At 48.7% G+C, this 26,784-nt stretch overlaps 1 protein-coding gene across 2 annotated transcripts in view; it reads right to left on the reverse strand.

Annotated features, from left to right (window-relative positions):
* Positions 1-10,537: 10,537 nt before the first annotated feature.
* The window catches only part of LOC140410809 (trafficking protein particle complex subunit 3-like), a 78,258-nt gene continuing 62,011 nt past the window's right edge, over positions 10,538-26,784 (reverse strand). For both annotated transcript variants that reach the window (XM_072499436.1, XM_072499437.1), the window contains 2 exons: positions 13,317-13,499; positions 10,538-11,253 (listed from right to left, as the gene is read on the reverse strand). In XM_072499436.1, the coding sequence (XP_072355537.1) occupies positions 11,113-11,253; positions 13,317-13,499 (324 nt within the window). In that variant the 3' untranslated portion in view covers positions 10,538-11,112. The remainder of the gene's footprint in view (positions 11,254-13,316; positions 13,500-26,784) is intronic.

A 26,784-nucleotide genomic window follows, 5' to 3' on the forward strand; every position in this document is an offset into this window, starting at 1 on the left:
CCGCCTCTCCCTCCACCTATGGCATCATAATCACGTTGAGGAGCCTACGCACATTTGTGTTTAGCTGCCTGCCCTTTACAAATCCCGTCTGGTCCTCATGAATCACCCCAGGGACACAGTCCTCAATTCTCGTAGCCAGCACTTTTGCCAGCAACTTAGCATCCACACTGAGGAGTGAGATCGGTCTATACGACCCACATTGCAGTGGGCCCTTCTCCCGCTCCAGAATCAGCGAGATCAGCGCCCCGGACATTGTCGGGGGCAGGGTCCCCCCCTCCCTTGCCTCATTGAAAGTCCTCACTAACAACGGGCCTAGCAGGTCCACATATTTCCTATAAAACTCGACCGGGAACCCATCTGGCCCCGGGGCCTTCCCCGCCTGCATGTTCCCCAATCCTTTAACCAGCTCCTCCAACCCAATTGGCGCCCCTAAACCAGCCACCTCCTGCTCCTCCACCCTCGGGAACCTCAGTTGATCCAAAAATCGTTGCATCCCCTCTTCCCCCGCTGGGGGCTCAGATCTGTACAGCTCCTCATAGAAGTCCTTAAATACCTCATTTACTCTCACCGCACTCCGCACCGTATTCCCCCTGCTATCCTTAACTCCACCTATCTCCCTCGCTGCCACCCTCTTACGGAGCTGGTGTGCCAGCATCCGGCTCGCCTTCTCCCCATACTTGTACGTTGCCCCCTGTGCTTTCCTCCACTGTGCCTCTGCTTTCCCTGTGGTCAACAGGTCAAACTCCGTCTGGAGGCTTCGCCGCTCCCTAAGTAGCCCCTCCTCGGGGGCCTTGCATATCTCCTGTCCACCCTTAAGATCTCCCCCACCAACCTCTCCCTCTCCCTGCCCTCTCTCTTCTCCCTGTTGGCCCTAATGGAGATTAACTCTCCCCTGACCACCGCCTTCAACGCCTCCCAGACTACCCCCACCTGCACGTCTCCATTATCATTGGCCTCCAAGTATCTCTCAATGCACCCCCGCACCCTCCCGCACACCTCCTCATCCGCCAGTAATCCCACATCAAGACGCCACAGCGGGCGCTGGTCCCTCTCCTCTCCTAACTCCAGCTCCACCCAGTGCGGGGCATGGTCTGAGATGGCTATGGCCGAATACTCCATTCCTTCCACTTTCGGGATTAGCGCCCTACTCAAAACAAAAAAAATCTATCCGGGAGTAGGCTCTATGTACATGGGAAAAGAATGAGAATTCCCTGGCCAGGGGCCTAACAAACCTCCATGGATCCACTCCCCCCATCTGGTCCATTAACCCCCTAAGCACCTTGGCCGCAGCCGGCCTCTTCCCCGTCTTGGATCTGGAGCGATCGAATGCTGGATCCAGCACCGCGTTGAAATCCCCCCCCCATTATCAAACTTCCTACCTCCAGATCCGGAAACCGACCCAGCATGCGCTTCATAAATCCTGCATCATCCCAGTTCGGGGCAAATACGTTTACCAGAACCACCCACACCCCCTGCAACCTACCGCTCACCATCACGTATCGACCTCCATTATCCACTACAATATTCTTGGCCTCAAACAACACCCGCTTCCCCACCAGTATTGCAACCCCTCTGTTCTTCGCATTCAGCCCCGAATGGAATACCTGTCCTACCCATCCCTTTCTCAACCTGACCTGGTCTGCCACCTTCAAATGTGTCTCCTGAAGTATGACCACGTCTGCCTTCAGTCCCTTTAAGTGCGCGAACACTCGGGCCCTCTTAACCGGCCCATTTAGGCCCCTCACATTCCAAGTTATCAGCCAGATTGGGGGGCTTCTCACCCCCTCCCCCCCCTGCCGACTAGCCATCTCCTTTTCTAGGCCAGTCACGTGCTCACGCCTCCCGCACCCTCCAGTCCCCCAGACGGCGGACTCCCGCCCCGACCACCTCTCCTATTTCCAGTTCCCCATTGGCCAATGCAGCAGCAACCCTATACCCCCCCCCCCCCCCCCCCGGCTAGATCCATATCTAGCTCTTTTGCTCCCCCGATAACTCTCCCGTAAGTCAGCTGACTCCTGCTGACCCCGGCCTCTCCCGCCTTCCCATCGACCCCCCCAGTGTGGGAATCCATCCCCCCTCCCCCTCAGTCAGTGTGCGCTCCTCCGACCCCCACCGCCGTCCTTCCCTAGCGCGGGGAAAAGCCCGCGCTTTCCTGAGCCGGCCCCGCCCCCTCTGGCGCAGCTCCTTTTGCGGCCTTATCTTAATTCCCCCATCCCCGGGCCTCCCCTCTCTCCAGCACCGGCGCCCACCCTCTCCCACCGCCTCTCCATCAAATCCCTTCACCCATCCCCATCAGGCACCCAACCAAGCGAACATTCCCTACACGTAGTTAAAACCATATATAGAGAAGACATCCCTCCCACAACCACAGACCCTCAATTTGAGTTCAACTTTTCAGTCTGTATAAAGCTCCAAGCCTCCTCAGGCATTTCAAAATAGTGGTGCCGATCTTGGAATGTGACCCACAATTGCGCTGGCTGCAGCATACCGAACTTCACCCCCTTCCGATGGAGCACCGCCTTGGCCCGATTAAAGCCAGCTCTCTTGGCCACCTCTGCACTCCAGTCCTGGTAGATTTGGATCTCCGTGTTCTCCCACCTGCTGCTCCGTTCTTTCTTGGCCCATCTCAAGACACACTCTCTATCCATAAAGCGGTGAAACCTCACCACTACAGCCCTTGGCGGCTCGTTGGCCTTGGGTCTCCTTGCCAGGACCCGATGAGCCCCATCTAGCTCCGGGGGGCTCGGGAAGGCTCCCGTGCCCATCAGCAAATTGAGCATCATGCTCACATATGCCCTGGTATCGGGCCCCTCAACTCCTTCAGGGAGACCCAGAATCCGAAGATTCTTCCTCCTCGACCTATTCTCCAGGTCCTCAAATCTTTCCGCCCACCTCTTGTGCAGCACCTCATGTGCTTCCACCTTCACCGCCAGGCCCAAGATCTCATCCTCGTTCTCCGAGGCTTTTTGCCGCACCTCCCGGATCGCCGCCCCCTGGGCCCTCTGGGTCTCCGCTAGCTTCTCAATCGCTGCCTTCATTGGCGCCAGCATTTCTGTCTTCAGCTCCTCAAAGCAGCGTTTAAGAAACTCCTGCTGCTCCTGCGACCACTGCGCCCATGCTGCTTGGTCTCCACCCGCCGCCATCTTGCTTTTTCTCCCTCTCACTTTTCGCTGCTCCAAGATCCCTTTTTTCACCGCTCCACTCCTGGTCCAATCCATACACTGTCAGGGGGACCTTGCTGTCACCTTCCCACACTGGAAGCCGTCGAACAAGTGCTGTTGGGGCCCCTCTAGAGAGCCCTAAAGTCCGTTCCCGGCGGGAGCTGCCGAACGTGCGACCTATTCAGGCATGGCCGCAACCGGAAGTCCTCCACCGTACGCCTTCTTAATAACCCTCTCACCCTGAGTGGCAACTTTCAGGGATCTATGTACATGGACACCGAGATCTCTCTGCTCATCCACACTGCCAAGAATCTTACCATTAGCCCAGTACTCTGTCTTCCTGTTATTCCTTCCAAAATGAATCACCTCACACTTTTCTGCATTAAACTCCATTTGCCACCTCTCAGCCCAGCTCTGCAGCTTATCTATGTCCCTCTGTAACTTGTAAGAGCCTCCCACACTGTCCACAACTCCACCGACTTTAGCGTCATCTGCAAATTTACTCACCCATCCTTCTACGCCCTCCTCCAGGTCATTTATAAAAATGACAAACAGCAGTGGCCCCAAAACAGATCCTTGTGGTACACCACTAGTAACTGGACTCCAGTCTGAACATTTCCCATCAACCACCACCCTTTGTCTTCTTCCAGCTAGCCAATTTCTGATCCAAACTGCTAAATCTCCCTGAATCCCATGCTTCCGTATTTTCTGCAGTAGCCTACCATGGGGAACCTTATCAAACGCTTTACTGAAATCCATATACACCACATCAACTGCTTTACCCTCATCCACCTGTATGGTCACCTTCTCAAAGAACTCAATAAAGTTTGTGAGGCACGACCTACCCTTAACCGTGTTGACTATGTCTAATCAAATTATTCCTTTCCAGATGATTATACACCCGATGTCTTATAAACCTTTCCAAGATTTTGCCCACAATAGAAGTAAGGCTCACTGGTCTATAGTTACCGGATTTGTCTCTACTCCCTTTCTTGAACAAGGGGACAACATTTGCTATCCTCCAGTCTTCTGGCACTATTCCTGTTTACAAAGATGATTTAAAGATCAAAGCCAAAGGCTCAGCAATCTCCTCCCTAGCTTCCCCGAAAATCCTAGGATAAATCCCATCCGGCCCAGGGGACTTATCTATTTTCACCCTTTCCAGAATTGTTAACACCTCCTCCTTATGAACCTCAAGCCCTTCTAGTCTAGTAGCCTGAATTTCGGTATTCTCCTCGACAACATTGTCTTTTTCCTGTATGAATACTGACGAAAAATATTCATTTAGCACCTCTCCTATCTCCTCGGACTCCAAGCACAAATTCCCACTACTGTCCTTGACTGGCCCTACTCTTACCCTAGTCATTCCTTTATTCTTGACATATCTATAGAAAGCTCCTACCTGCCAAAGACTTCTCATGTCCCCTCCTGGCTCTTCTTAGCTCTCTCTTTAGGTCCTTCCTAGCTAACTTGTAACTCTCGAGCGCTCTTACTGAACCTTCATGTCTCATCTTTACATAAGCCTCCTTCTTCCTCTTGACAAGTGTTTCAACTGCCTTAGTAAACGACGGTTCCCTTGCTCGACCACTTCCTCCCTGCCTGACAGGTACATACTTATCAAGGACACGCAGTAGCTGTTCCTTGAACAAGCTCCACATTTCCATTGTGCCCATCCCCTGCAGTTTTCCTCTCCATCTGATGCATCCTAAGTCTTGCCTCATCGCATCATAATTGCCTTTCCCCCAGATATAACTCTTGCCCTGCGGTATATATCTATCCCTTTCCATCACTAAAGTAAACGTGATCGAATTGTGGTCACTATCACCAAAGTGCTCACCTACCTCCAAATCTAACACCTGTCCTGGTTCATTACCCAGTACCAAATCCAATACGGCCTCGCCTCTCGTTGGCCTATCTACATACTGTTTCAGGAAACCCTCCTGCACACATTGGACAAAAACGGACCCATCTAAAGTACTCGAAGTATAGCGTTTCCAGTCAATATTTGGAAAGTTAAAGTCCCCCATAACAACTACCCTGTTGCTTTCGCTCCTGTCCAGAATCATCTTTGCAAACCTTTCCTCTACATCTCTGGTACTTTTCGGAGGCCTATAGAAAACCCCTAACAGGGTGACCTCTCCTTTCCTGTTTCTAACCTCAGCCCATACTACCTCAATCGACGAGTCCTCATCAAACGTCCTTTCTGCCACCGTAATACTGTCCTTGACTAACAATGCCACCCCTCCCCCACTTTTACCACCTTCCCTGAGCTTACTGAAATATCTAAACCCCGGCACCTGCAACAACCATTCCTGTCCCTGCTCTATCCATGTCTCCGAAATGGCCACAACATCGAAGTCCCAGGTACCAACCCATGCCGCAAGTTCACCCACCTTATTCCGGATGCTCCTGGCATTGAAGAAGACACACTTTAAACCACCTTCCTGCCTGCCAGTACACTCCTGCAACTTTGAAACCTTACTCATAACCTCACTACTCTCAATCTCCTGTGTACTAGAGCTACAATTCAGTTTCCCAAGCCCCTGCTGAACTAGTTTAAACCCTCCCGAAGAGCATTAGCAAATTTCCCCCCCCCAGGCTATTCTCCCCTCTGGTCCAGGTGTAGACCATCCCATTTGTAGAGGTCCCACCGACCCCAGAATGAGCCCCAATTATCCAGAAATCTGAAACCCTCCCTCCTGCACCATCCCTGTGAGCAGCAACACCTCCAGTTGCTTGCAGTGTCTTCACTGTGGCTGGGTGAAAACCCTGCTGTTTCCTTGCAAATTGTACAGCAAATGGACTACAAGGATTCAATGAGGCAGCAGCCCATTGCCTTGTCAAGGGCATTAAGGGATGGGCAAGAGAAATGCTGTCTTTGCCAGTGATGTTCAGATTTCATGACAGAAACTTTTTTTTCTTTATTCTTTGTTACAACTGGGATGGGAGGGGGTGCACATATTATCTATACCTACTACGCCACAGGCGTACCATTAATTTAAAAGTTTAATTTCTCACCATAATGACTTTCACTACTTTATGTTACTTTACTTTACTACTTCACTTTACCTTCACTACTGATATCCAGAATAAAAGAGACATTATCCAGGCTTCTTGCAATAAACAACAAACATTAGTTTATTAGAAAACAAAACTTAATTTTAACAAGTTAAAATTACTGGTTAATACAACATTGCAATCTAGAAATATATCTGTCTATCTCTTCCTAAAATGAAATTCCCCAAGCACAGGCACAGACACATACAGAGATAAACAAAGGGCAAATAGAGCCTCTCTGCAGAGATGGGCTTCAGAGCATAGGCGTTATAAAACAAAGGATAAAGTTTGCAGGACCTCAATGCCTTTGATCTGGAGTTGCCTTGTGTGATTACCAGCCCACTGGTCCCGGTGAACATCTGGAGATTCTCAACAATGGGACTTTAGCATGGAGAAAAATATATATAGCTGGATCAATTTTCCTAATCTCAGCTTTGCAGGCCCAAATGCAAACAAGTTACACTCAGGTGAGGATTTTCTGGCTACAGATTGATCGTCACACATAATTTTCAGGCAAGGCACAGAGAGAGAGTGAATTACATAGGGTAGCCTTCCTTTCTCATCTTATTCCCCAGCAAAACTGACTTCAAAACCAGCATCTTCAAAACTTAACGGTTGGCTGTCATGTGATTTCCAGTAAGTCTTTGTCTTTCAGTTTTCTCTCCTACTAATTAAAGTGATTGCACTTCAAAACAAACAAACAAACAAACATTTTCTTCATGTACCTTGCAGGTCAGATGATTGCTTGGAAGAAGGCAGGCTTGCTCCCAATCCAAGGTGAACTTATGACCTTCTTTAAAAAAACTCCAGGTCAGCATCCAAGTGTCCAGATAATGCAATGTCTTTCCATATTTAAAATCAATATACTTTTGAAAGATATGGGGCTGGATTCTCCGCTGTTAGGGTTCTCTGTTGCGCCAGCAGCGCACCCATACTGGGGTAATTCCCGACGGCGTTGGGCTGCCCAAAATGGGAACTCCCATTGACTGGCTGGCAGGACAGAGAATCCTGCTGCCGGCGAGGGCGCACCACACCAGAAACTGGTCCGGCGGTTCGGATTTTCCCGCCCATGATTTTCCCAACAGTTTCAAAGAAGTGGGTGTCACTGACCAAGCCCGCATTTGTAGGCTGTTCCTAATTGCTACTTGAACTTTTGAGATTATTTCCAGAGGTCAGTTAAGAGTCAACCACATTGCTGTGGATCTGGAGTCACATGTAGGCCAGACCAGGTAGGACAGCAGATTACCTTCCCTTGAGGACATTAGTGAACCAGGTAAGCTTTTATGATAATCGATGATAGTTTCATGGATATCGTTACCGGAAGCAGCTTTCAATTCCAGATTGTATTAATTAAATTCAAATTCTAGCAGCGTCTGTAGTGGAATTTGAACCTATCTCCTCAGAGCTTTAACATGGGCCTCTGGATTACTGGTCTGGTGACATTACCACGACACCACCATCTCCCCTCAATGATGTGGTGAGTTAGGGTGGAAGGGCAGAAGGTTTGCTTCCCCTAATGGCGCGGATTAAATAATTGACCCTTTCCTGCAGAGTAGTCTTCCTCTGCACTGCATGGGCTGCTAACTGTCCTAGGTATCTCCTCCAAGGCTGGGAAGGCCTCCTGTGACTATCCCTGGGGAAGAGGAGATCCCACTTTTCCTGAAAGGCCTGCAGTAGATGCTCCAGGGATGCATTGCTGAAGCAGGAGCCACTGCTGGCCATCTTCCTCTATTCATCCTTTCTTTCTTCCTGTTACTGAAAGGCTGTCTGGGTGCCTTTTAAATATGGCGCCTGAACAATGATGGCTCAGCACCCGAGTTCCTGCCTGCCATGCCATAAGGCTCAATGTGGAAAGCACGCATGTGTAACTAATGAGGCGATGGTGTACGATTATGTGTAAAAGCCCATCGTGTTTCATGATGCAAACTATCCCCACTTTCTCACTCTGTAATGGAACCTATGGCAAGAGGGAAAGATTTTGCCTCGGAGTGCAATGGCCTCCTGTCAGAAGACTTGAAATCCTAACTGAAAATTAGATTGAAACTTTCCTCTGTCATTAAAGATTATTGGTCAGACGATATTGTGGAATGTGTGGGGGCACAATGCTCCATCAAATTGGGAGGTGTTATAACCTGCCTGCTTACCATTGGCTGGGGACTAATGACAATCCCACAATCCTGTGGGAGTATGAGCTTCCCTAATGAGGGGGCGGAGAAATCATTAGCAGACTCCCTGTATAAATAAAGCTGGCCAGTTTGGAACCAGCTGGAAGGAGTGAGCAGCAAGCAAAGTTGCTGCTGCTGTTGTATATATATGTTATTGTAAATAAATGTTATTTCTTTGTATCCTTAAAACGCGTGTTGGATTCTTCGTGGCCCTCACAAAAGGAGGAAAATTGGAGGACTAATCCTGCCTCACAGAGATCCAGACCAGCAGTAACAATGGCTGTGCAGTCACATGTAACCCGAACAGCTGAAGTTTGTTGAACAATGAACTTCATCCCATTTGTAAAGCTTTCAGTTTTAAAGATGATTCCTTTCTTTGTTTTTGAGAGGAAACGGTGAAAATAGTTTTATGGGTCTAGATTTTAAGCACCCCTCTGGGAGTGGTGAGGGGGCGGCGACATAAAATATGGACAGGTGGGTAGCCCATTGTCTTCCTTCTCACCTCTGACCCAGTCCTCATAGTACAAAAGGTGGGTAAGGCATCCACTAGCTCGCTTGCTGTTAAGCCATTTGAAGCATGTAAATGTTCACTTGATGGCCACTTTATGATTTCAGCGGGTTCTAAGAATTCATTTATGGGTTGTGAGTATCGCTGGCTGGGCCAGCATTTATTCTCTGTCCCTAACCTCCCTCCATTTCAGAAGACATTTGAAAGTCTGATGTCACATGTAGGCCAGACTAGGTAAGGATGGCAAATCTCCTTCCCTTAAGGATTTTAGTGAACCAGCTGGGTTTTTACAATAGACAATGGTTTCATGGTCATCACTAGATTTTTAATTCCAGATGTTCGTACTGAATTCACATTTCATCATCTGGGATTCAAGCCCGGGATCCCCGGATATTGACCTGGGTCTCTGGATTACTAGTCCAGTGACAATACCACTGTGCCACTTGTCAATTCAGCAGGTGAAAGTGGGAAGGCCGTTTTTCACCAAAGTTGCATCCACCTGCAGATGAAATATACCCTCCTGTAAACTTTAGCCCTCGGTTTTTAATAATCTAAAGTAGCAGTCCATAATGGGGAGGCAGTGGCGTGTGGTATTGTAGCTGGGCTAGTAATTCAGGGATCCGGAGTCATGACCTGGGGACCCGGATTCGAACCTGACATGATCGATGGTGAAACTTGAATTCAATTTTTTAAAAATCTGGTGTTAAAAGTCTAAAGATGACCATGAAACCATTACCAATTTTCGTAAAAATCCATCTGGTTCACTAATGTCCTTTAGGGAAGGAAATCGGTCATTTTTACTTGGTCTGTCCTACATGTGGGGCGGGATTCTCCCCTACCCGGCGGGGCGGCGGGTTCCGGCGTAATGGCGTGGCGGGAACCACTCCGGCGTCGGGCCGCCCCAAAAGTGTGGAAGTCTCTGCACCTTAAGGGGCCAAACCCTCACCTTGAGGGGCTAGGCCCGCGCCGGAGTGGTTTCCGCTCCGCCAGCTCATGGGAAAGGCCTTTGGCGCCACGCCAGCCGGCGACGAAAGGTCTTCACTGTGCGACGCATGCGCGGGAGTGTCAGCGGCTGCTGATGTCATCCCCACGTATGCGCAGAGGAGGGGGTCTCTTCCGCCTCCACCATAGTGAAGACCATGGCGAAGGCGGAAGAAAAAGAGTGCCATCACACAGGGGGCCCCGATCGCGGGCCAGGCCACCGCGGGGGCACCCCCCGGGGCCAGATCGGCCCGTGCCCTCCCCAGGACCCCAGAGCCCGCCCGCACCGCCTTGTCCCGCCGTTCAAAAGGTGGTTTAATCCACGCCGGCGGGAGAGCGTTGACAGCGGCGGGACTTCGGCCCATCGTGGGCCGGAGAATCGCCGGGGGTGGGCCAGCCGACCGGCGCAGCGCGATTCCCGCCCCCGCCGACTGGGGGCGTGATTCTCGCCCCCGCCGAATCTTTGGTGGCGGAGAATTCGGGACACGGCGGGGCGGGATTCACGCCAGCCCCCGGAGATTCTCCGACCCGGTGGGGGGTCGGAGAATCGCGCCCACTATTCCAGACCCACAGCAATGTGGTTGGCTCTTAAATGCCCTCAGGGATGGGATATAAATGCTGACCCAGACAGCGACCCTCACATCCCATGAATAAGTAAATAAAAATTATTGGGAGGAAAGAAGAGTTATTTATTCTTCATTTATATTACAGTCCATTTTCTGTGCTTGACACAATTCAGTTTGTGCAGATTAATAACATTTGCATTATTATTCATTAAATATTATCAATTAATATTAACTCAGTCAACACAGTTTCCCTACAGTCATCTTAAAGATGCCTAAAGCGAAGACACAGTGAAATCAAGCTACAGAAAAATATACATGATTTTTGCAAACATTAAATAATGTTAAAATATTACTCATTAATATGCTTGAATTCAAGCAGAACCTATAGTTCGGGTTTTGAATTTGCTGTGCATACATTTGCCCACAGGAGCTTCTTCATTGTTACTTATGTTGCTAAACCACAAATCAAAAATCAAACCAGAAGACTATGAGACAATGGGCAGAGACTTCTTCCATTGATACTGTAAATCTTCATGCTTCATAACATTGTCCAATTGAAATTGCAAAAACTGGTGCTATGAAGAATAAATGTAAAAGCATGCTCCAAAGCGCATTAAGATTTTTTCTGGCCCAACCCAATCTTTTGGCATAGCAACAGACACATAAGCTTGGTTTTAAGTGCCGACGGGGTGTTTTTGCTCTTTCTCAACTGTGCGAACAGCTTTGTGTCTTCTCATTAGCTTCATTCTAATTTCTGTGACCTTGTCATCATTGACTGAGTCGTGAAGAAGTTGGATATCCACCTGCAGACGCACCTGGGAATACAGATGTGCAGCCCTGTCAGTTACCGTCAGATTCAGCTGTGGCTTTGTTATTCGTCATGGGAGTTAAACCGCAACGGCTGAGGTTATTCATGAAGGCCCCACCTTCTCAACCTTGCCTCTCGCCTGAGGTGTGGTGATCCTCAGATTAAATCACCAGCAGTCAGCTCTCCCCCTTAAAGGGTAAAGCAGCATATGGTCATCTGGGACTATGGCGACTTTACCTTGCCTTATTTTAATCTCCTTAGGGCATCTCCTGTTTTGCTGCTTAAACTTTGGCAGAAGCTCACTCCATTTGTAAATGGGTTTCTGCTCAAATTATGGTGGCAAAGCAAGAGGCACTTCTATGAAATTGACCTCTGTTGCATAAGACCTGAAAACATCATATACAATAAGTTATCAGGTTAAGGATAATGCTCTGGAGTTTGCTGAAGTGGGGCAGCTTGAGGCATACGTGGTTAGTTAGATATTTTATCGCATACTTTCTCTTGAAAATTGTTTTGCCCTGTAAATTGCAGGACATGTGGGCTGATTACAAAGCAGGAAGATCAATGATGGATCTGGAACATTGTTGAATAATCAACATGCTATCGCCTCAACCAGTCAAATTAAAGGATTAAAAATAAATGGAGGAAAGACTGAATAGGAGGGTAAATTACAGTTGGTAAATTCAATCTCAAATCAGGTTCAGAAAATAGAGTAAGAGAGAAAAAATAGACATGAAAAATAAAATATAAGTAAAATTTTAAATTTGACAACTTTAGAATCATAATTCACCACCTGAAGGCATGGGATGTCAGTTTTAATTGTTCATTTCCTGGACCAGCGAAGGTGATTAGTAGTTATTAACAATTACCATGTTGTTAAAAGAGTATTTATGCAGTTAATTACTAGTTTTATCTCTCTGTGGTGAGTTTAATGGACAATGAATGCACTAATGCAGCAACTTCATGAATGATAGGATAGTGTTCTAATTTTCTGCTGGAACATCAGACTGGGTAAACCTGTAACAATTCTGCAACTGTATAAAATGTGTATTCAAATGACCCCATTCCAGGGATTTAGAATTAGGTCTAAAATTGGGAAAAGTGTCAGCTGAAAATCCTGCTCTTCCCTGTTGCATTTCCCCTTGCACAGGCCTTCAGAATTTGAGCCCTGAGAGTTTTTTCTTTCTATTTTCAGGCGTTTTTTACACATCAGCAGGGTAGAATGAGTAAACATTTCCCCAGTTGACCTATTGTTTGCAAAAATTCTTTGCATTTACTAAGCATTCCCAAATTAAGAGTCAACATCTCTCTCTTTTTTAACTTCTCTCTCCAAATTGTCTTTCCTGAAGACAGAGGTTTTCCTGGGTCTGCACCCAGTAGCACTGGATCACCTAGGCACAGTAAATTTCATAAAATTTTGAGCTGGTCATTGTGCATTCCTGTGAAGCATTTTGCTCCATTCATTTAAATAGAGAAAAATTGGGGGCCTAGCCTGGCCAGAATCTTGATTCTCCCATTTTCCAATATTTTCTGGAACAGCTGAACACCGAACCAAAAGATCTCCTCTCAGCACTTATTTCAGGGCACTATTTCACAGTATCTTGGCCAACTGGCTACCCTTTACTTGTGAATTTGGACAGTGGAAGCTAGCTGGCTGCTTGATCATGGAATGTATTCTAGCTGTAAATCCTCTCCTCACTTCATACTCATGCACAGGGATTTTCCAGAAGTTGTTACTGAGTGACAACCCAAACTGAGAACTTTTTGTTGATTTCCCCTCCCTAATTGAGGAATCCACTATAACTCCAGAACGGTTCTTAAGTCTAGAGTCTCACATTCAACCAAAAAGCCTTTCGAGACGATAACATTTCAACTATTATATCTGAGGTGATTCTTTGATAAACCGTTCCCACTGCACTAATCCTTTCGCCTTCAAAATATTGAGCTAACTTTCTCTGTAAAGCTGGTGTGTGCATCAAACATTCTCTGGGATAAAGTATATCTGCTGCAAGCAACACTTTGTGTTAAAACAAAATCTCCTATTTTCATAACTGCGGGTGATTTTTGTACCATTTTCAGTGCCCCTCTCAGAATGCCACAGATCATATTGGAGTACAGCAGATTGGAGTGCTTCTCAGGTATTTCCACATAGCCCCTCAGTGGATTCTTCTCTAGGAATAGTGAACAATCATCTCCAGCTTGGTTCCAGAAGGTCACACGAGGGGTCACTCCAAGGTACATCTTGAAAGCAACCTGCGAGTCACAAAAGAGAGCAACTTTATTCAGCCTTGCACCACAGCTGGCGCTGTAAAAAAAATACAATCATAAATGTCTTATCAGCAGTGGGAGATTTCTGTTATTATTTTTATCTTTTTTAGACAATTATTTTCTCCTTGCCGTCCTCTCCTGCCCAATATTCCCTCCATACCTGGATAATCACAAGAGCAGCAGGCTCTTTAAGATGTAAATATGCCCTGCTGAATAGTGTAAGGCCTCTTCCTGTTGATTCCTTTTTTCCCTTTATTTTTGCTCGTATCATTTTGATACATGGATGCTTAATGGACATGTGCCTTTAAGCCGAGCAAGGGAAGTGAGGAACTCAAAACTTACAAAGGAGAGCCCTGTGCTAGCCTTTGGTCAGCAGAGCTCAGACTTTTTGCCACCTGAGAGATTGGTGCGACTCGGTACGATTGGTTAGCTGGTGCCAATGAATTGGCCAAAAGGCCATATTCTGCCTGGTAACAGGCGGTGATTGGATCACCTCTTTTACCCTATGTGTTTGTCTGTCTTGTGTGTGTGTAGAGGGTTTGGTGAGCTTAAGGGGGGGGGTAGGAATTAGATAGTATTGAACCTGTTGTATTTTCTGACCATTTAATTATAATTATTGTTATTAATAAAATTAACTGTGTTTACATTTACAAACCTGGTGACTGTAATTACAGAGTACCCAAGGGCTAAAGACTTGGGGTGTTTTTCAAAGAATCATTTATTAATTTCAATTGTGTTGGAACTCCGGGTCAAGTGGGGCTGGAATTGACCGCGTACTAGACCAAGCGGGTTGTAATAATAGCAATCTTTTAAAAATACCACAGAATACAAGATACATTGGGATGATTCTCCGTTTGGGAAGCTATGTTCTCCCGCCAGAGATGAATTACACCAGTTTTACTATCCTCTTGCGGTTGTAAAGCAGGATGTAATTCAGTGTTCCATGCCATACATATTTATGCATGGCGTGGAATATGAGGGATTCCCAAGGTCCACCTTGAGTGAGTGTCCTGATAGTGAGATCCTGCAGTCCAACCCCACCCACCCCTCCGCAACGCAAATCAGCCCAACCACCCATCACAAATTGGCCCTTCCCCCCCCCCCCAACTGCAAATCAATCCAGACCTCCCCCCCACGGCACCGTAGACCCTCCACCCTATCCCAGGATTGCCTGGTGTTCCCCCACCCCAAAGTACGGGGGAGTGACCCGACCCACCCCACCCACCCCCCCCGGGACCACTGTAATAGGGGATCCCCCCTCAGGGTCCATGTAATGGCTTGCAGATAATGGATCTGTGGGAAGAGATGCAGCCACAGCTTCTCTCCTTTGAGGAATAGACAGGTGGAGCTGCCTGCTCTCTGGAGGGTGGGTTCTGTGTGCGGGGATCGGGGGTCAGTGTGTGTGGGTGTGTCTGAGTGGACAGGGGTCTGTGGAGGAGGTTCCTGAGGGGGTTAAGTTGGGTCACCCCCGTACTTTGGGGTGGGAGGTGCATCCAGACCTCCCCCATTGGACCGCAGCCGCCCATTCCCCCATCCCCAGATTGCCCCCTTGCACTCCCAACACCATCAGGGGAAAGATACCAAGGACTTGGAATCATCCCCTATTGACATAATAAAATACCAAATAGGCAAAATGCAAAAGAAAACACATTGCAAACATTGTACAAACATATGAAAAAACAAAAAAATTCCAACCAATAACCCTCTTCCAAACCCTCCTCCTTAATAAAGTCATTTGCCTCCTCAGGCATTGTAAAATAGTGCTCCTGTCTCTTAAAGGTCACCCAGAGTACGACACTCGCCTGGGTACAACACCCCAAACCGGACCTTGTTTCAAAAAAGCACCGCTTTGGCCCGGTTAAAACCCGCCCTCTGCTCGGCCCCAATGCCTTGATATATTCGGATATGCTAACCCTCCCAACTGCAGTCCCACGTTGTCCTCACCCATCACAGAATCATCTTCTCCTGGAATTTATGCTTTCAGACTACCACTGTCCGTGGCGGCTTCCTCCGTTTTAGTGGTCGGTGTGCTTGGTCCACCTCCAGGGCCCTTGCATAGACCCTCTTATCCACCAGCTTCGCATACACCTTTGAAACATAGGCCTTGGTACTCGGTCCTTCCATCCCTTCCAGCAGACCCACGATTCGGAAATTTGTCCACCTGGACCAATTCTCCTGATCGTTCACCTTTTTTTTTATAAAATATTTTATTGAAAATTTTTGGTCAACCAACACAGTACATTGTGCATCCTTTACACAATATTATAACAACACAAATAACAATGACCTATTTTATAAACAGAAAATGAATAAATAATAAATAACAAAAATGAAAACTAACCCTAATTGGCAACTGCCTTATCACAAGAAACACTCTCCAAAAATATAATTTAACAGTCCAATATATAATTATCTGTAGCAACGACCTATACATATTATACAGTATATATTAACAACCCTGAGAGTCCTTTTGGTTCCTCCTCCCCCCCCCCTCCCCCCACCCCTCCACCCCCCCCCCCCCCCCCCCCCCCCGATCCTGGGCTGCTGCTGCTGCCTTCTTTGTTCCATTCCATCTATCTTTCTGAGAGGTATTCGACGAACGGTTGCCACCGCCTGGTGAACCCTTGAGCCGACCCCCTTAGAACGAACTTAATCCGCTCTAGCTTTATAAACCCTGCCATGTCATTTATCCAGGTCTCCACCCCTGGGGGCTTGGCTTCTTTCCACATTAGCAATATCCTGCGCCGGGCTACTAGGGACGCAAAGGCCAAAACATCGGCCTCTCTCGCCTCCTGCACTCCCGGCTCTTGTGCAACCCCAAATATAGCCAACCCCCAGCTTGGTTCGACCCGGACTCCTACTACTTTTGAAAGCACCTTTGTCACCCCCATCCAAAACCCCTGTAGTGCCGGGCATGACCAAAACATATGGGTATGATTCGCTGGGCTTCTCGAGCATCTCACACACCTATCCTCCACCCCAAAAAATTTGCTGAGCCATGCTCCAGTCATATGCGCCCTGTGTAATACCTTAAACTGAATCAGGCTTAGCCTGGCACACGAGGACGACGAGTTTACCCTGCTTAGGGCATCTGCCCACAGCCCCTCCTCGATCTCCTCCCCCAGCTCTTCTTCCCATTTCCCTTTTAGTTCATCTACCATAGTCTGCCCTTCGTCCCTCATTTCCCTATATATATCTGACACCTTACCATCCCCCACCCATGTCTTTGAGATCACTCTGTCCTGCACCTCTTGTGTCGGGAGCTGCGGGAATTCCCTCACCTGTTGCCTCGCAAAAGCCCTCAGTTGCATATACCTGAATGCATTCCCTTGGGGCAACCCATATTTCTCGGTCAGCGCTCCCAGACTCGCGAACTTCCCATCCACAAACAGATCTTTCAGTTGCGTTATTCCTGCTCTTTGCCACATTCCATATCCCCCATCCATTCCCCCCGGGGCAAACCTATGGTTGTTTCTTATCGGGGAACCCCCAAGGCTCCAGTCTTTCCCCTATGCCGTCTCCACTGTCCCCAAATCTTCAGTGTAGCCACCACCACCGGGCTTGTGGTGTAGTTCCTCGGTGAGAACGGCAATGGGGCTGTCACCATAGCCTGTAGGCTAGTCCCCCTACAGGACGCCTTCTCTAATCTCTTCCACGCAGCTCCCTCCTCCTCTCCCATCCACTTACTCACCATTGAAATATTAGCGGCCCATAAATACTCACTTAGGCTCGGTAGTGCCAGCCCCCCCCTATCCCTGCTACGCTGTAAGAATCCCTTCCTCACTCTCGGGGTCTTCCCGGACCACACAAAACCCATGATGCTCTTTTCAATCCTTTTAAAAAAAGCCTTTGTGATCAAAGCACTTCTCTTTGCAGGGGCAGGCCAGTCGATTTCGGCGGCGTGAGAGCAGCTGGTTAGTCAGTTTCAGCGGGAGCATTGCGGAAGGAGGTTGCTGGGAGGTAAGTCAACCTTCAAAAGCACTTCTCTTTGCAGGGGAAGGCCAGTCGATTTCGGCGGGAGTGGAGCTGGCTGGTTAGTCAATTTCAGCAGGAGCTGAGAATTTTTCTTTTTTTTTTAAATTAGTTTTTTAGGCGGGAACAGGAAGTCGACCCGCGGACGTCTGGGAAGACCCTCACCAATAAATTCTGGTGGAGAGGAAACCCGAGACACTACACGTGTAGTGTCTCCCACCCGCCCTCCTCCTCTAACCTAATAATAAAACCCTTTGGTCTGAGGTAAGTACCATATTTTTATTATATTATTATTATTTTTTATAAAAATTTAATTTAGTTGTTAGCCAGATCTTGGTAGAAAGTTAGAGGAATGGCAGGGAAGGGAGTGCAATGTTCCTCCTGCAGGATGTTTGAGGTGAGGGATGCAGTTAGTGTCCCTGCTGATTTTACCTGCAGGAAGTGCTGCCATCTCCAGCTCCTCCAAGACCGAGTTAGGGAACTGGAGCTGGAGTTGGAAGAACTTCGGATCATTCGGGAGGCAGAAGGGGTCATAGATAGCAGCTTCAGGGAATTAGTTACACCAAAGAGGGAGATAGGTGGGTAACTGTAAGAGGGACTGGGAAAAAACAGTCAGTGCAGGGATCCCCTGCGGTCGTTCCCCTGAGAAACAAGTATACCGCTTTGGATACTTGTGGGGGGGACGACTTACCAGGGGTAAGCCATGGGGTACGGGCCTCTGGCACGGAGTCTGTCCCTGTTGCTCAGAAGGAAAGGGGGGAGAGGAGCAGAGCATTAGTAATTGGGGACTCTATAGTCAGGGGCACAGATAGGAGATTTTGTGGGAGCGTGAGAGACTCACGTTTGGTATGTTGCCTCCCAGGTGCAAGGGTACGTGATGTCTCGGATCGTGTTTTCCGGGTCCTTAGGGGGGAGGGGGAGCAGCCCCAAGTCGTGGTCCACATTGGCACCAACGACATAGGTAGGAAAGGGGACAAGGATGTCAGGCAGGCTTTCAGGGAGCTAGGATGGAAGCTCAGAACTAGAACAAACAGAGTTGTTATCTCTGGGTTGTTGCCCGTGCCACGTGATAGTGAGATGAGGAATAGGGAGAGAGAGCATTTAAACACGTGGCTACAGGGATGGTGCAGGCGGGAGGGTTTCAGATTTTTGGATAACTGGGGCTCTTTCTGGGGAAGGTGGGACCTCTACAGACAGGATGGTCTACATCTGAACCTGAGGGGCACAAATATCCTGGGGGGGAGATTTGTTAGTGCTCTTTGGGGGGGTTTAAACTAATGCAGCAGGGGCATGGGAACCTGGATTGTAATTTTAGGGTAAGGGAGAATGAGAGTATAGAGGTCAGGAGCACAGATTTGACGTCGCAGGAGGGGGCCAGCGTTCAGGTAGGTGGTTTGAAGTGTGTCTACTTCAATGCCAGGAGTATATGAAACAAGGTAGGGGAACTGGCAGCGTGGGTTGGTACCTGGGACTTCGATGTTGTGGCCATTTCGGAGACATGGATAGAGCAGGGACAGGAATGGATGTTGCAGGTTCCGGGGTTTAGGTGTTTTAGTAAGCTCAGAGAAGGAGGCAAAAGAGGGGGAGGTGTGGCGCTGCTAGTCAAGAGCAGTATTACGGTGGCGGAGAGGATGCTAGATGGGGACTCTTCCGAGGTAGTATTGGCTGAAGTTAGAAACAGGAAAGGAGAGGTCACCCTGTTGGGAGTTTTTTATAGGCCTCCTAATAGTTCTAGGGATGTAGAGGAAAGGATGGCGAAGATGATTCTGGATATGAGCGAAAGTAACAGGGTAGTTATTATGGGAGACTTTAACTTTCCAAATATTGACTGGAAAATATATAGTTCGAGTACAATAGATGGGTCGTTTTTTGTACAGTGTGTGCAGGAGGGTTTCCTGAAACAATATGTTGACAGGCCAACAAGAGGCGAGGCCACGTTGGATTTGGTTTTGGGTAATGAACCAGGCCAGGTGTTGGATTTGGAGGTAGGAGAGCACTTTGGGGACAGTGACCACAATTCGGTGACGTTTACGTTAATGATGGAAAGGGATAAGTATACACCGCAGGGCAAGAGTTATAGCTGGGGGAAGGGCAATTATGATGCCATTAGACGTGACTTGGGGGGGATAAGGTGGAGAAGTAGGCTGCAAGTGTTGGGCACACTGGATAAGTGGGGCTTGTTCAAGGATCAGCTACTGCGTGTTCTTGATAAGTATGTACCGGTCAGACAGGGAGGAAGGCGTCGAGCGAGGGAACCGTGGTTTACCAAGGAAGTGGAATCTCTTGTTAAGAGGAAGAAGAAGGCCTATGTGAAGATGAAGTGTGAAGTTTCGGTTGGGGCGATGGATAGTTACAAGGTAGCGAGGAAGGATCTAAAGAGGGAGCTAAGACGAGCAAGGAGGGGACATGAGAAGTATTTGGCAGGAAGGATCAAGGAAAACCCAAAAGCTTTCTATAGGTATGTCAGGAATAAGCGAATGACTAGGGAAAGAGTAGGACCAGTCAAGGACAGGGATGGGAAATTGTGTGTGGAGTCTGAAGAGATAGGCGAGATACTAAATGAATATTTTTCGTCAGTATTCACTCAGGAAAAAGATAATGTTGTGGAGGAGAATGCTGAGCCCCAGGCTAATAGAATAGATGGCATTGAGGTACGTAGGGAAGAGGTGTTGGCAATTCTGGACAGGCTGAAAATAGATAAGTCCCCGGGACCTGATGGGATTTATCCTAGGATTCTATGGGAGGCCAGGGAAGAGATTGCTGGACCTTTGGCTTTGATTTTTATGTCATCATTGGCTACAGGAATAGTGCCAGAGGACTGGAGGACAGCAAATGTGGTCCCTTTGTTCAAAAAGGGGAGCGGAGACAACCCCGGCAACTATAGACCGGTGAGCCTCACGTCTGTAGTGGGTAAAGTCTTGGAGGGGATTATAAGGGACAAGATTTATAATCATCTAGATAGGAATAATATGATCAGGGATAGTCAGCATGGCTTTGTGAAGGGTAGGTCATGCCTCACAAACCTTATTGAGTTCTTTGAGAAGGTGACTGAACAGGTAGACGAGGGTAGAGCAGTTGATGTGGTGTATATGGATTTCAGCAAAGCGTTTGATAAGGTTCCCCACGGTAGGCTATTGCAAAAAATACGGAGGCTGGGGATTGAGGGTGATTTAGAGATGTGGATCAGAAATTGGCTAGCTGAAAGAAGACAGAGGGTGGTGGTTGATGGGAAATGTTCAGAATGGAGTACAGTCACAAGTGGAGTACCACAAGGATCTGTTCTGGGGCCGTTGCTGTTTGTCATTTTTATCAATGACCTAGAGGAAGGCGCAGAAGGGTGGGTGAGTAAATTTGCAGACGATACTAAAGTCGGTGGTGTTGTCGATAGTGTGGAAGGATGTAGCAGGTTACAGAGGGATATAGATAAGCTGCAGAGCTGGGCTGAGAGGTGGCAAATGGAGTTTAATGTAGAGAAGTGTGAGGTGATTCTCTTTGGAAGGAATAACAGGAATGCGGAATATTTGGCTAATGGTAAAGTTCTTGGAAGTGTGGATGAGCAGAGGGATCTAGGTGTCCATGTACATAGATCCCTGAAAGTTGCCACCCAGGTTGATAGGGTTGTGAAGAAGGCCTATGGAGTGTTGGCCTTTATTGGTAGAGGGATTGAGTTCCGGAGTCGGGAGGTCATGTTGCAGCTGTACAGAACTCTGGTACGGCCGCATTTGGAGTATTGCGTACAGTTCTGGTCACCGCATTATAGGAAGGACGTGGAGGCTTTGGAGCGGGTGCAGAGGAGATTTACCAGGATGTTGCCTGGTATGGAGGGAAAATCTTATGAGGAAAGGCTGACGGACTTGAGGTTGTTTTCGTTGGAGAGAAGAAGGTTAAGAGGAGACTTAATAGAGGCATACAAAATGATCAGGGGGTTGGATAGGGTGGACAGTGAGAGCCTTCTCCCGCGGATGGATATGGCTGGCACGAGGGGACATAACTTTAAACTGAGGGGTAATAGATATAGGACAGAGGTCAGAGGTAGGTTCTTTACGCAAAGAGTAGTGAGGCCGTGGAATGCCCTACCTGCTACAGTAGTGAACTCGCCAACATTGAGGGCATTTAAAAGTTTATTGGATAAACATATGGATGATAATGGCATAGTGTAGGTTAGATGGCTTTTGTTTCGGTGCAACATCGTGGGCCGAAGGGCCTGTACTGCGCTGTATTGTTCTATGTTCTATGTTCTATCACCACCGGGAGGCACTGAAACACAAAGAGGAATCTCGGGAGGACCACCATCTTAACCGCCTGCACCCTCCCTGCCAGTGACAGGGATACCATATCCCATCTCTTGAAATCCTCCTCCATTTGTTCCACCAACCGCGTTAAATTTAACCTATGCAATGTGCCCCAATTCTTGGCTATCTGGATCCCCAGGTAACGAAAGTCCCTTGTTACCTTCCTCAACGGTAGGTCCTCTATTTCTCTACTCTGCTCCCCTGGATGCACCACAAATAACTCACTTTTCCCCATGTTCAATTTATACCCTGAAAAATCCCCAAACTCCCCAAGTATCTGCATTATTTCTGGCATCCCCTCCGCCGGGTCTGCCACGTATAGCAGTAAATCGTCTGCATACAAAGATACCCGGTGTTCTTCTCCTCCTCTAAGTACTCCCCTACACTTCTTGGAACCCCTCAACGCTATCGCCAGGGGCTCAATCGCCAGTGCAAACAATAATGGGGACAGAGGGCATCCCTGCCTTGTCCCTCTATGGAGCCGAAAATATGCAGATCCCCGTCCATTCGTGACCACGCTCGCCATCGGGGCCCTATACAACAGCTGCACCCATCTAACATACCCCTCTCCAAAACCAAATCTCCTCAACACCTCCCACAAATAATCCCACTCCACTCTATCAAATGCTTTCTCGGCATCCATCGCCACTACTATCTCCGTTTCCCCCTCTGGTGGGGGCATCATCATTACCCCTAACAGCCTCTGTATATTTGTGTTCAGCTGTCTCCCCTTCACAAACCCAGTTTGGTCCTCGTGGACCACCCCCGGGACACATTCCTCTATTCTCATTGCCATTACCTTGGCCAGAATCTTGGCATCTACATTTAGGAGGGAAATAGGTCTACAGGACCCGCATTGTAGCGGGTCCTCCTTCTTTAAGAGAAGCGATATTGTTGCTTCAGACATAGTCGGGGGCAGTTGTCCCCTTTCCTTTGCCTCATTAAAGGTCCTCGTCAATACCGGGGCGAGCAAGTCCACATATTTTCTGTAGAATTCGACTGGGAATCCATCCGGTCCTGGGGCCTTTCCCGCCTGCATGCTCCTAATTCCTTTCACCACTTCTTCTACCTCGATCTGTGCTCCCAGTCCCACCCTTTCCTGCTCTTCCACCTTGGGAAATTCCAGCCGATCCAAAAAGCCCATCATTCTCTCCCTCCCATCCGGGGGTTGAGCTTCATATAATTTTTTATAAAATGTCTTGAACACTCCATTCACTCTCTCCGCTCTCCGCTCCATCTCTCCTTCCTCATCCCTCACTCCCCCTATTTCCCTCGCTGCTCCCCTTTTCCTCAGTTGGTGTGCCAGCAACCTTCTCCCCATATTCGTACTGTACACCCTGTGCCTTCCTCCATTGTGCCTCTGCAGTGCCCGTAGTCAGCAAGTCAAATTCTACATGTAGCCTTTGCCTTTCCCTGTACAGTCCCTCCTCCGGTGCTTCCGCATATTGTCTGTCCACCCTCAAAAGTTCTTGCAGCAACCGCTCCCGTTCCTTACTCTCCTGCTTCCCTTTATGTGCCCTTATTGATATCAGCTCCCCTCTAACCACCGCTTTCAGCGCCTCCCAGACCACTCGCACCTGGACCTCCCCATTATCATTGAGTTCCAAGTACTTTTCAATGCACCCCCTCACCCTTAGACACACCCCCTCATCTGCCATTAGTCCCATGTCCATTCTCCAGGGTGGGCACCCTCCTGTTTCCTCCCCTATCTCCAAGTCTACCCAGTGTGGAGCGTGATCCGAAATGGCTATAGCCGTATACTCCGTTCCCCTCACTTTCGGGATCAACGCCCTTCCCAGCACAAAAAAGTCTATTCGCGAGTAGACTTTATGGACATAGGAGAAAAACAAGAACTCCTTGCTCCTAGGTCTGCTAAATCTCCACGGGTCTACACCTCCCATCTGCTCCATAAAATCTTTAAGTACCTTGGCTGCTGCCGGCCTCCTTCCAGTCCTGGACTTCGACCTATCCAGCCCTGTTTCCAACACCGTATTAAAATCTCCCCCCATTATCAGCTTTCCCATCTCTAGGTCCGGAATGCGTCCTAGCATCTGCCTCATAAAATTGGCATCATCCCAGTTCGGGGCATATACGTTTACCAAAACCACCGTCTCCCCCTGTAGTTTGCCACTCACCATCACGTATCTTCCCCCGTTATCCGCCACTATAGTCTTTGCCTCGAACATTACCCGCTTCCCCACTAATATAGCCACCCCCCTGTTTTTCGCATCTAGCCCCGAATGGAACACCTGCCCCACCCATCCTTTGCGTAGCCTAACCTGGTCTATCAGTTTCAGGTGCGTTTCCTGTAACATAACCACATCTGCCTTAAGTTTCTTAAGGTGTGCGAGTACCCGTGCCCTCTCTATCGGCCCGTTCAGCCCTCTCACGTTCCACTTGATCAGCCGGGTTGGGGGGCTTCCTACCCCCCCCCTTGTTGATTAACCATCCCCTTTTTCCAGCTCCTCACCCGGTTCCCACGCAGCTGTATCTCCCCCAGGCGGTGCCCCCCTGCCCATCCCCTCCCATACCAGCTCCCCCCTCTCCCCAGCAGCAGCAACCCAGTAATTCCCCCCTCCCACCCCCCCCCGCTAGATCCCCCGCTAGCGTAATTACTCCCCCCATGTTGCTCCCAGAAGTCAGCAAACTCTGGCCGACCTCGGCTTCCCCCCGTGATCTCGGCTCGCACCGTGCGACCTCCTTCCTGCTTCTCTATTCCCGCCATGATTATCATAGCGCGGGAACCAAGCCCGCGCTTCTCCCTTGGCCCCGCCCCCAATGGCCAACGCCCCATCTCCTCCACCTCCCCTCCTCCCCCCATCACCACCTGTGGAAGAGAGAAAAGTTACCTCATCGCAGGATTAGTACATAAAACTCCTCTTTCCCCCCTTTTTAACCCCCCTCTTCGCCCCCCACATTCGCCCCACCACTTTGTTCAAACGTTCTTTTTAATAACCCGCTCATTCCAGTTTTTCTTCCACAATAAAAGTCCACGCTTCATCCGCCGTCTCAAAGTAGTGGTGCCTCCCTCGATATGTGACCCACAGTCTTGCCGGTTGCAGCATTCCAAATTTTATCTTCTTTTTATGAAGCACCGCCTTGGCCCGATTAAAGCTCGTCCTCCTTCTCGCCACCTCCGCACTCCAGTCTTGATAAACGCGGATCACCGCGTTCTCCCATTTACTGCTCCGAGTTTTCTTTGCCTATCTAAGGACCATTTCTCTATCCTTAAAACGGAGGAATCTCACCACTATGGCTCTGGGAATTTCTCCTGCACTCGGTCCTCACGCCATCACTCGGTATGCTCCCTCCACCTCCAACGGACCCGCCGGGGCCTCCGCTCCCATTAACGAGTGCAGCATCGTGCTCACATATGCCCCGACATCCGCTCCCTCCGCACCTTCAGGAAGACCAAGAATCCTCAAGTTGTTCCTCCTTGCGTTGTTCTCCAGTGCCTCCAACCTTTCAACACATCATTTCTGATGTGCCTCATGCATCTCCGTCTTCACCACCAGGCCCTGTATGTCGTCCTCATTCTCGGCTGCCTTTGCCTTCACGACCCGAAGCTCCCGCTCCTGGGTCTTTTGTTCCTCCTTTAGCCCTTCGATCGCCTGTAGTATCGGGGCCAACAGCTCTTTCTTCATTTCCTTTTTAAGCTCTTCCACACAGCATTTCAAGAACTCTTGTTGTTCAGGGCCCCATGTTAAACTGCCACCTTCCGACGCCATCTTGGTTTTTGCTTGCCTTCCTTGCCGCTGTTCTAAAGGATCCACTGCAATCCGGCCACTTTCTCCTCCTTTTTTCATCCGTATCCAGGGGGGATTCCCTTCTGGTTTACCGCACAGTGTTTTTAGCCGTCAAAATTGCCGTTGGGGCTCCTATCAAGAGCCCAAAAGTCCGTTTCACCGGTAGCTGCCGAAACGTGCGAGTCAGCTGGTCATCGCAGCACCCGGAAGTCCTGATCGTTCACCTTGACCTCCAACTCCTTACAGGCCACTCTGAACATCGCCACCTCTGCCTCCAACTCCACATTCCAATCACTATGATCTGTTACCGCCCATTCCACCTTGCGGATCGTTGCACTTTGCAATTCCAGGTGGATGTCCACCCGCTCAAAAGTCCTGCGAAGAGGGGCTACTGCTCCCTCAATCGCCTGAAACAGTCCTCTTGCATCTCCAGCCGATGCTGCCAGAGCTCTCCCTTGATCAACACCATCAACTGCTCCACAGGCAGTGCTGTGGATGACAACAACACTCCCGACTCCGCCACAGTGTCTGTAACTGAGCAAAGCAGGTCCTCCACCTCTGGAGAGGCCCGCTGCCTTATTCGATTTCTGCCGGGTGTGGTATACCGCCAACTTTCCACTTCAGAGGAAAATTCAACTCCCACTCCCAAAGTGCACCACTTGTTTTGCAGAATCTCCAGCAAAAGTGCCCATTAACCAGGCAGAAATGGCCAAAAACCTCCAAGGTGGAGCCATCTTATGTATGACCGATCAGCTCATGGCAGCCACTGGAACTCCCAACATTAGCAATCTTAAAGGGACCACACCATAAGAAAAAGGAAATGAATAGGGGTCTTTCTTCTGTCATAGCCAGATATGTCAATCTAAATAAATGTCAGTTCTTGTCAGTTTAAATTTCAAAGATAACACACAGCAATAAATAAGGATAACCTCTTTCAAGATTGCTGTAATTCACCTGATGTTAATCATTAGTATGAATTCTGACAAAAACAATGTGGATGAAATTCCACAAGGATATGATGGGCTGAATGGCCTCCTTCTGCACTGTAAATTCTATGATAATCTATGATTTCAGCAAATACATTGTGATAATCCCCTATTGATAACCTCTGTCATTGACCCAGCTTCTCCTGGGATTGACTCATTTGAGTAAATAGTCTGTGTACCAACAGTCTAGATATTTCCAGTGAAGTTTTTAAAGCCTAGAGTTGGTTTATCCTTCAGATAACCTATGGAAGCAATCATAGACTGCAAGTCAAGA

This window comes from Scyliorhinus torazame, chromosome 4 (genome assembly GCF_047496885.1).
Source record: "Scyliorhinus torazame isolate Kashiwa2021f chromosome 4, sScyTor2.1, whole genome shotgun sequence".
Lineage (NCBI taxonomy): Eukaryota > Metazoa > Chordata > Chondrichthyes > Carcharhiniformes > Scyliorhinidae > Scyliorhinus > Scyliorhinus torazame.